Here is a 10,181-nt window from a genome sequence, read left to right as displayed (position 1 = left end):
AGTATGAGCCAGTGTCATGCCTAAAAGGGTGACAACTATTTCCTAGAGTCCCATGCAGTATGTGGTCTGCCATTTAGTAAGTGCCACTGGTAATATTGCATATTATTATAAAAAAATAATATATAAAAGGTAACAGCTAAAAAAGGCATTATTATTATTATTATTGTAACTACCAATAAAATTAGCTTTAGCTTGACATTAAAGTGATATGCAATCACGAATCTATAATTACGAAAATAAATGGCCTATTCTGCGTAATGGGCACTTTCCCCTTTTTTATTTTAAATATATTTTAGTTTTGTATGAGTACCCCATTTTACACTGCGTTGCTATTTAAAGGATCTAAAATTAACGTTTGTTTTGTGTGTGCGAGGGAATGAAAACCGCACAAGTCGCTGTAAGGTTTGTAAAAAAAAAAAAAAAAAAAAAAAAAAACTTCTGCCCCGCTGACTGGAGACGCGGGTGCGGCTCGGGAAGCACCCAATCAAGGTGCCATTGGAGGGAACTCACTGAATCAAACCGAAAGTCTTTCACATAAGTTTTCCATATTTATGAATATTATTATTTTTATTTTACGTCTGTTTACCGAAATCCATCGCGTCTTCAGTGCTGCTGACTGACCCGGGCAAACAGTCTGCTGTAAGTGGCGCTGCGAAGCTGGACGTGGTTGTGAACTTGCAGCGAGGAGGGGATCGCGTTGCTCAACATTTTCGTGGTTATTCTTGAAGATTGAAATTCCTGTCACTTAAGTATCCGAATGCTTGAGCGGTCAGAGTCTCGGGGGAAAATGGAGAGCTTTAACAGAGTGGCTTTTCGCAGGAAACAGCGAAGTCTGGACGCCACGCAGCGACGAGAAGCAGGTGAGGGTTCGTTTATTTTAATTGTAGGGAACAGTTTGATGATTAGATGTAGGATACAATCCCAAAGCTACTCTGAGAGATTCATTTCTCAACTGTTATTTATATTGTGCGACTTATCTGGATCATTTTTATCCAACTTCTTGAATATTCAATATTTCATCATAGAAACCACAAGAAGCATTAAATACTCTCTCATGTGCAGTTACGTAGTGACTCAGTGTTGTGACTTTTTTAGTTGTCACATAGCCGTGATGTGTTTTCCTTAGTCCTGTTGGGTAAGCGTGGAATGGCCAGGCCGTGAGACACTCGGCACACCTCCATTACAGCCCCGTGTTTACACACCACTGCTGAAGTGCTGGCTGATCAGCAGGTATGAAGGGTTTAAAAGGCAAGACCCAACCTGTTGTGTAACCATCTGCAGACTGGAGGGCATGTTTTTTTTTTTTTCTTCCAAATAACCAGACTGAACAAAAATTAGTAGGCAGTCATGTGACATTGCCTGTACACACACCTCTCAGGTGTTCCTCAAAAGGTTTCTGTGCACTTTGTATCTCAGCTTAACATTTCAAATGCATTAAAAAAAAAACTTGTGACCAAACAAACTTCCAGATGACTCTTTGCAGAACCCCAACCTGGCACTCGTGACTGAAAGTTTGCCCGGGCTCGCTAATCCAGTTTTACATTTGAAATTACTCTGAAAAAGGATCCAAATGATTATTACAATTATGACTGGGCAAGATCAGCTTAGACTTATCGTCTTATCTTGCAATCCTTCTGCATGCTTGTGCAAACATGCAGCTAAGAATACAGTACTTCTAGTTTGATGTGAACTTTGTTCAGTGATTATCACTACGTGTATGAAGAGGGAAGGTGGCTTCAGATCATAAAATCTGCCTGTCAGTGGACCGCTCCTGTCACAAGTCCACACCTTTAAGGTGAGGAAGTGAGCTCAGTCCTAAAATACCCACAAATATTACCAGCTATTGAATCACCTTGTGTTTGCAATCACTTGTTCATCATCACTGCCCCCTTGTATTGCACAATGTCACCATATACAGAGTTGTCTATGCTTTATGTATAACTGCTTTTATGATAATAGGCCAAGGGATAATAACAAAATGCAGCACTGAATCTGAGAACTGAGCAATACAGGCTACTGATGTGGTTAATGTGAAGTCTTGGCTAATTTCTGGAAGAATTGATTTGATTTGTCATTTTCCATCACAAGACGAGAGGCTTTAACATCTTTCCATGAAAGCCAGCCGTCATTCTCCCTGCCAGTTTATTAGCACCGAGCAACAAATCTGCCATGTTGGTTCTGTCACAGTAAATTTAACCTGCACATGAACTATGATCGCTCTCGGGAGTTAAAGCACTGAATCGAACTAATACGTATGACTTAATTGCCCCTGCTGCAGTTGTTTCTTCTGTTCAACTTGATCCAATATGACTCTTAATGATCCAGCATTTTTATTATGCCTGGCTGAGCCTGCATTTCTTTGACCTCAGTTATTTTCTGACTTTCAGCAGAGACACGGTTTTAAACTTTTAATGATCTGTTATGCTCTACTTCCATTCACTCAGGCCAGACGATTCACTAGCTTTGGTATGAATTTGGATTCTAAGCCATTATTTTACTCTGAAGGACAGACTTTGCAGTCGTTTGTGTCAGTTTTGATCATGTCACTGGGGACAAAAGGTCAGGAAATAAACTATTAGGTCTGCAAGTTTGTTATCCTTTGAACCTGCAACACATTGTTACCATGTCAGCCCTTTTTTTGTCGTGTCAGTGTAATTGAGTTGGATTGCACCATGTAAATATCAATTATCTCTTTGGATACCATCATAACCTTCAGAATATATCTGTGTATGTGTGCCCATGTTTTAGAAACATCTCACAATGATCTACACGTACAGTAAAATGAATTCAGTGGAGTCCAAATAGCTTCACAGCACGTCGGTTTGTCTCCAACAAAGGGACTGTTTGTTTTTTGTGTGCTAAGATAGAAGCAGTGGGACTGTATGAATCAGCAGCTGTGTGGCCTGCTAGCCTGCTGTTGCTGGTATTGTTTTTGCTGCACTGATGGCCATTCATGCTGAGCTGAACTGTCTTACTGTCCTCCGCTGGCTTTAACTCTCTCCAGCAATGGTTCTCTTTTACAGTTTAGTTCACGGTGGCTCAACAGTGATTACTTTTTTCTATGACATCCTTTGCTGAACCACATAAGTAAACACTGCTCATAAATCATATATGTGGTTATGGAGAAGCATTGCTTCATGTGTGATTGCATTTTGAATGATGAAAGCAGCCAATCGCTGCCCCCCACCACGCCCACTTCTGTGGTTACACCATAGTTAAAATCTTGTAAATAAAATGTGATTAAAGAGTCTTAACGGCTTAGATTGGAGGAAAAATCTATATGTACTATGCAAGAGTCTGAAATAATTCCCTTTATTTCTTTATATTTAAACTAACAAGAAGCTGGACTTGCTTTCTGAAGGTCTTTGAAGGTTGTTATTTTTTTTTTTACTTATTTTCAGTCCCTTCCTTGTACCTCACAAGTTTCAATGAGCTGATTCCTAAAGAGCTATTAAATGCTAACTTGACTTGTCTTGACATGCTGTGCACGACATCCTTACAAATTTTAAGGAAACCTGACAATGGAGGACAAATTAAGAAGCGTTAGCCCTAAAAAACTACGTACAGCAGATGAACACTATCTGAAAATCACATCCTTAACAAACTGGAAAAAATCCAGCAGAGATGTGACACAGAACCTGAGATCCATCTGGCCCTTCAGTTGATCCATGTAGTGTTTGCTAAAGCCTCTTCAGAAATGCTCTCAGTGGATGATGGCTGTCAAGAAGCCATCGTTAAGCAAAACAAGGAGAAGATGAGGTATGCTACATTACACAAGAACTAGACCGAAGAGATAAAACCTCCATGAGAGCAAATTTGACATTTGTGGTTCAAATTGTCGTCGGTACAGTATGTATGCAAGAGGCCAGGACAGATGTGAAACAGTGTGTCTACAGCTATCTGTGATTGGTGGAGGCTCTGCCATCATTTGAGGCTGCATTTCAGCCAAAATCAAAATAGACTAAATTATAAATGGCAGGAGCTTCGTGTTGCCAGTGCAGTAAAAGCTGGATAGAAAAACCCACACACATCTCTTATGGACTGGCCTCCCCAGAGCCCGGACCTCAACATTACTGAAGCAATGAGGAGTCATCTTGACAGAACAAAAGGCAGCCAACATCGAAAGAAGATCTTTGAATGTCCTTCAAGAACCCTGGAGAATTATTCCTGCAGACTACTTAAAGAAATGAGACGAAGGGTTGCACAGGTTCAGGCTGCATCGAAAGAATAAAGGTGGTCATACCAAATACTGAATTTCAAGCTCGTTAGAATTGTACAAAAAGGTTTTTTGCCTTATTTATTCTATTTCCATGTATACTTTCATATGTTTCAATAAATCGCTTCACCCATTTCCTATTTATAGTATAAGGAGTGAGGTGTGACTCAGCTTTTGCACAGTACTGTATGTGTGCATGACTCCAAAAGTTAAGAGTTTTATAACAGCAGCTCAGATTATTAATTTATAAAATATTATTTTATTGAAAATGTAACTAATAGGTGTTTGTAAAAACTAAAAAAATAAATTGTGTTTTGTTTTGGTTTTCTTGGAGTGGTTACTATACCTGCTAACAGGTAAGATCATTTCCTCAGGATAACGCACAGAACTTAAATGTGTAAAACATGAATTGCTATGAGATGACTATAAATGATTTTCATGTCACTATGAAGTATTATTCTGATTTAGGTGGAGGTGTCACAGTAAATTTGTTTAGCTCCAAGCATAGTAGTGGCCTACTCAACACATCACAGCTGATCTGTGATGTCAGACCTTCAGTTTGAGGATAAATATTTTATAAAGTTAATAAATGAATATCCACCCTCAAGTTGTCCTGAGGTCTGGGATCAAATGTTGAATTAATGTGTTTTTAAAAGTTCTTTTTAATTGGTTTCCATGGATACTTTTGTCTGGTATTTTTCCATTCACAAGTTTGTTATCGCTTTGTTCTTTGGACGGTGAAAAAGTCACAAGAATCAGGAGGAAACCTCATCAATTTATTGATTTTTTTTTTTTATTATTATCACTTGACTTTCAGGACATCGTCGGAGATGTGCTTTTCACATTTGTTATATTCACTGGCATGTTAACATTGGCGTGAAAATGTTGTAAAATAATATTTAACCACTTGCCAGGTGTGTAGGTATTTTTGTTAATGTGTAACTTTATTAGACTGAGTAATGCAGTTGTTTCCTTATTGGAATTTCTTCCCAAAGTTTACTCTGTCTGGTGGAAACGACTCAGACTGTAGATGATTGCTCATTGAAGTCTGGAGGAGAGGTTCGGTTTACTCAGGGAATAATCACTGTGGGTGTGTAGTGCACTAACATGGCTTTTGTGTCTGTGTGTTTGTGTAATGTCAGGAGCTGCATACACAAACTGTGTCAAACTGTTGGATTTACAGTAGAATTATTTTTGAGGTACTGGTGCAGTTCACAAATGCTCCAGTAGGAGGCATTAAACACTTAGGAATGTTTACAAATGGTTGTCACTGCCCAGTGTGTGGCAGGGCCCTTTCAGAGAAATGTAGTCCTTTAAAACAAAGCCCGTATCAGCTGCATTTTAGAGTGGCATGACACTGTGCAGATGATCCCGCATCAATGAGAAGAGTAATCGTCATGTTTATTGCTTTTGTTTCTCTTTGCAAAACCAGGCGAACCTCCTATTTAAGCAGCTCTTGATTCAGTTATTTTTTACTTTTACACATAAACTCATCATAAAACACACCAGTTCTGTGTAAAATTTCATGGCTACTTTGACGCTTCTGTGTTTTTTATCTTCATCTGTATTCAAGGTCAGCCTGTCCTCTCAGGTGATCTTTAATTTATTGTAAATCTGTTGTTGTAATATACTTCTAAATGTTAATGCACTGAGTCTGAGATTCAGTTTGCCCAATCAATAGAAGCTTAAATAGCTGCTATGTTTCAGCCAGGACATTCTGTTTTTCTTTCCATGCGCCAACCAGAGCTTCCTGACTGCAGTGTGTGTGTGTGTGTGTGTGAGAGAGAGTGTCTTTTCCCGGTCCTGACAAGCATTGTTATAGCCTAAGAGGTCCTTCCCAGACCACTACAACACTGTTACCTTACAAGTTTAGTTTGAACTGAGAAAAGGAGGAATCAGCCTTGCTGTGTTGGCCTGCTAGACACCAAGGAACCAATGAGCTAAGGAGCCTTCCACTTTGAGGAAGTTTAACAAAGGATGATATTGTGAAAACGTACAGCCCGCCTTTTTGGTTCTCACCTTTGCGAAACCAAGGACATCCCTTCTGCAACAGGATTAAAATGTGTTTGTGGCTTGCTGATTCATCTTTTATCTTTCTCTACAGGATCGTAGGGTAAAGCGCAGCATAGTGTGCTCTCAGAACCTCTTTTTGCGCTGAGATAGGAGTAGGAAGGACAGAAAGTCCTAAACAGAGGTGTACTGGAAAGGTTTACACTGGGGAAGTGCAACATTAGTGTTTCTTTGTAGCACCGTTCCTTTCCTCATCTTTTTTTACACCTCACTCTTGGGCATGAGATGGACTACCAGAGATCCTGTCTGAGACGTGATATATCCTCTGGTAGGTGATTCTCACAGGCTGGACGACACAGTGAGGATGAATACTATCTTTAGCTGAATATATATGTTTAGAGGGACCATTTTGGTTATCATTTTAAAGTAAGAGACACTGGACTGATAATGAAACGACGACGCAAGTACTGGTTTTGGAGCCGGAAAGGTAAAAAGTCAAAGATGTGTCTGCTCTGCTGCTATGGTAAGATTTAGAAACCTCTCATTAGGAATTACACAGCAATGAGTTAGTGTTGTTGAAAAGGGAAGAAAGCTTTCTTCTTCATGCTTTTTAAAAGTCCTGTGTGAATCATTTTCTTACATGTGAAATGTCCTCGATACTCTGTTGTCAGTGTTTAAATGGCCTTTAGCAACTTTTAGTTTTCTAACTGTTAGAGAGATCCCATTTCTAACATTCCCGTCCTCCTGCTGTACTTCAGAGATCTTTGTCGTGCTGCAGTTTCCTCCAGTCAAGTGTTTGCTTGTTCTTGCTTATCTTTAAAGAGCCTTGCCTTCTGCAGCACCGCTACTCTAATTGTGTTAGGTTTCGCTAGCAGTCTGCGGTTTACCAACGTGAATGACTGGTAAATTCACACAGGGCGATTACTTGTCATGTACAGTGAGTGCTTAAAATGTTCTTTTCGATTGACTGCGTTGGCCTCCCTGCGGACCTGCCTGCAGCCTCAGAGAAACACAGCAGCATGTGAGGGGAGCATTTAAATCCACCACAGTGGAAAAAACAAAAGTTTTGTTCTCAGAGGCCTGGGAACTGGCTCCCACTCTTAAGACCCTCTTCCAACCACTCTGACCTTTTGGCAACGTCCCTGATGAGCTTTTACAACTGTGTTCATGTAATACAGTGTATGTGTGCTGTAACATTGCAGCCCCTTAAATGCGCACCTTTCTTCGGCTCCTGTGTGTTGTTGAGGGGTTGAGTCACCTTCAGTTAAAAGCAGACCAGGAGAAGTGGTGTGAGACATTCTGCTCTCGTTCACATTGGCAGGAAGGAAAAGGCTGGGAACACCAGCGAGCCCGGCTCCTTTCACCATGCTCATTGTTTTAACGTGGGAGAGAGTCTAAGAAGCAGTGGAGACCCAACTTGTCAGCATTGCTACATGCACAGTTGGATTCATTCTCTATTTTTACTTTAGTGTTCAAAAGAGAGGTTTTAGTTTAGGGAACATTTAAGCATCTCTTTAAAAAAAAGGTGAATGGTTACTTTAAGTCAAATTAGCTTCTGTAAGCACTGAAGTAGCAGCAAGAACATGACATATTAGTGTATGTGACATATGAAAAGGGTTTGTTTTTTTTAATCATACTAATGTGGGAACAAATGCCCAGTCTATCAGAAGATTCTCTTGATTTAGTGTAGCCATGAAAACTAGAAGAATTATACCAATAATGATAAATAAATTCTGTTATCATGGCATGGACGTGGAATAGGAATGGTATAGACATCCCCTCTTTTATTTTAGGGGTATGTAGCATCATGTTAAGAAACACTTATACCAAGTTCTACAAATAAAACTGAACAACAGTTATAGTCTGTTACTTTTTAAATGCTTACATTCATGAAAGAATGCTCGATGTGTCGGGGTTTGCCTCGAGGCATTTAATCCTGCTCACTGTGTTTTTGTTCAGCTCAAGGCCATGTGTTCACGACGTCCCAGAGGCGATGAAGGGTCTGTGTGTGTGTAAGGCATAATGACCAGCCCCTTAATGGTCCGTGCGACCATTTGTGTGTGTGTGTGTGTGTGTGTGTGTGTGTGTGTGTGTGCAAGGTGACACACTCTTTTAGTTTGTGCTGTAGTGCAGTTGTCGACGTTTTCAAATTAAATTCTTAAATATTGTGTAATTAACACTTACGTCTTTGGAGACTTTACTGGTAGTTGGCGGCTGATTCCTCAATGTTACTTCCTTGTTTTTACGTCGTATTTAAAAAACTTAAACAAGAAAGTAAGTTCTGCGTAGAGGAAGGGCAAAACTTAAGTGTCTGGTAGTCATGTGAAGATGATAATGATGAGCTAAATTTAGCGCCATTGTTTGCTTCACTTGGTGAGAGTCTTGAGAGTGTTGTTGTTAGCCTCTTCTAGGTGCTTCCTGGAAAACTAAATCATTTTTTTTCCCTCCTTTATCGCAAACTCTTTCTTCACCCATTGAGCTCTCTGTTCACATTATTAGTTTGACATTAGACGCATGGACATCTTCAGAATTACATGCATCCATCTCAAGTTTTAAACTTTCAAACTTGTCGGTCTCATTTAAATCAGGGTGGGTGTTGGGAAAATCTTCAATCTGTTAATGCAATAGAGGACATTTAGCTCTCAGGTATTTCATTTGCTGAAATGCACATAAACAGGTGTTTCCATTTGAGTCTTTTTTAAATCTATAAGTGGTTTAAAAAATGAAACATTGGAATTTACAGTAACATGATGTTATTTAAGCACTAAACAGCTGTCAGGCAGGTGTGCAGTCTCGACTGTAACCACCAGGGGGCTTTCTGCCAACAGGCATGTCAGCAGATGTTGGGCAGAAACGCCAAATCAGAGAGGTGTGGGGTGTTATTATCTTGGATTTTAAGATGCTAATCTCAGAATTTGTGAACTGCAGTTAAAAATGTCGGACATACATTTATGATTATGGTTCCAAATGAAATTTCACCCTCCCACGCTGTCTGTCATCAGTCAGTATGGAGCACCTGATGAGCCTTGTCAGTTGAATTGTGATTCCCTTGTTAGAGTGTTAAATGGTGCAGAGGGGAACGTAGTAAATCCTGTTAGCCACAATGTGATTTACAAAGCATTCGCTGAATAGTCATTCAAACAGGCAGAGTCGATCGGTGGGTATATATGACAGAATTTCCACACAGTGCTCCTCATGTTTAACCTGTGCCTTTCTTTAAGAGGTCAGTCATCGAGGTGATGTTTGGCTTGATAAACTGGCCTTTTATAAAATCAGTGAATGAGCGTGTATACTTGCACATGTATGCTATCACTGCCGCACTCACAAACATGAAAATAATGAGGTGTTTATCAGTGTTAAAGATCCCGTTGAACTCATTTTGTTATACAGCTTGGATTATAATGAGATTTCTTCTGCGTGTTTACTGTGTGGAAAGACGAGATGGATAACGAAAGCATCTTCTCCAGTAAACTAATTGTTTAATCAATTTGATGTTTAGATAAATGCTATAGTCTGGCTGTGTTATTATCTCTTGCACAGCTTTGCTTTAGGGCCGTTGCTTCACAGTCTGCATCGATTTTTAGCTGCTTGTTGGGGGTTTTTTGTAGGGGAAGATTGACAGCAGGGATGGCATGATTATAGGAACCAATCCAGGGCAAGTTGTGAGGCGGGGGTGGATGCTGACCCATTGCCTGTCCTCCTTTTGTGACAGATGTGCTCCACTGCTGTAGAGACAAGCTTTTGGTCTGTGTACCTTGTTTGTTGTGTATTTGAAGCTTTTGTTCTTGTGTATGTGTGTCTCTGAATGTGCTCGTGTCTGCAGACCATACCCATCATTTATTATTGACCTTCAACAATGTGCATGGAGGAGGGGAGGCGTGAGTCAATGAAAACAGCAAGAGATCAAATATGTGCATCCCGTGTGTGTGTGTGTGTGTGTGTGTGTGTGTGTGTG

The 10,181-nt window shown here is 40.0% G+C and overlaps 1 protein-coding gene across 1 annotated transcript in view; it reads left to right on the top strand.

Moving 5' to 3' along the window:
- Positions 1 to 458: 458 nt before the first annotated feature.
- fgd4a (FYVE, RhoGEF and PH domain containing 4a) overlaps positions 459 to 10,181 on the top strand; it is a 44,060-nt gene continuing 34,337 nt past the window's right edge. The window contains exon 1 of the mRNA XM_031725977.2: positions 459 to 860. Within this exon, the coding sequence (XP_031581837.2) occupies positions 758 to 860 (103 nt within the window). The 5' untranslated portion in view covers positions 459 to 757. The remainder of the gene's footprint in view (positions 861 to 10,181) is intronic.

Source organism: Oreochromis aureus, linkage group 7 (assembly GCF_013358895.1).
Source record: "Oreochromis aureus strain Israel breed Guangdong linkage group 7, ZZ_aureus, whole genome shotgun sequence".
Lineage (NCBI taxonomy): Eukaryota > Metazoa > Chordata > Actinopteri > Cichliformes > Cichlidae > Oreochromis > Oreochromis aureus.
Note: the sequence above shows the minus strand (reverse complement) of the source record. Positions and strands in the feature narration are given on the sequence as shown.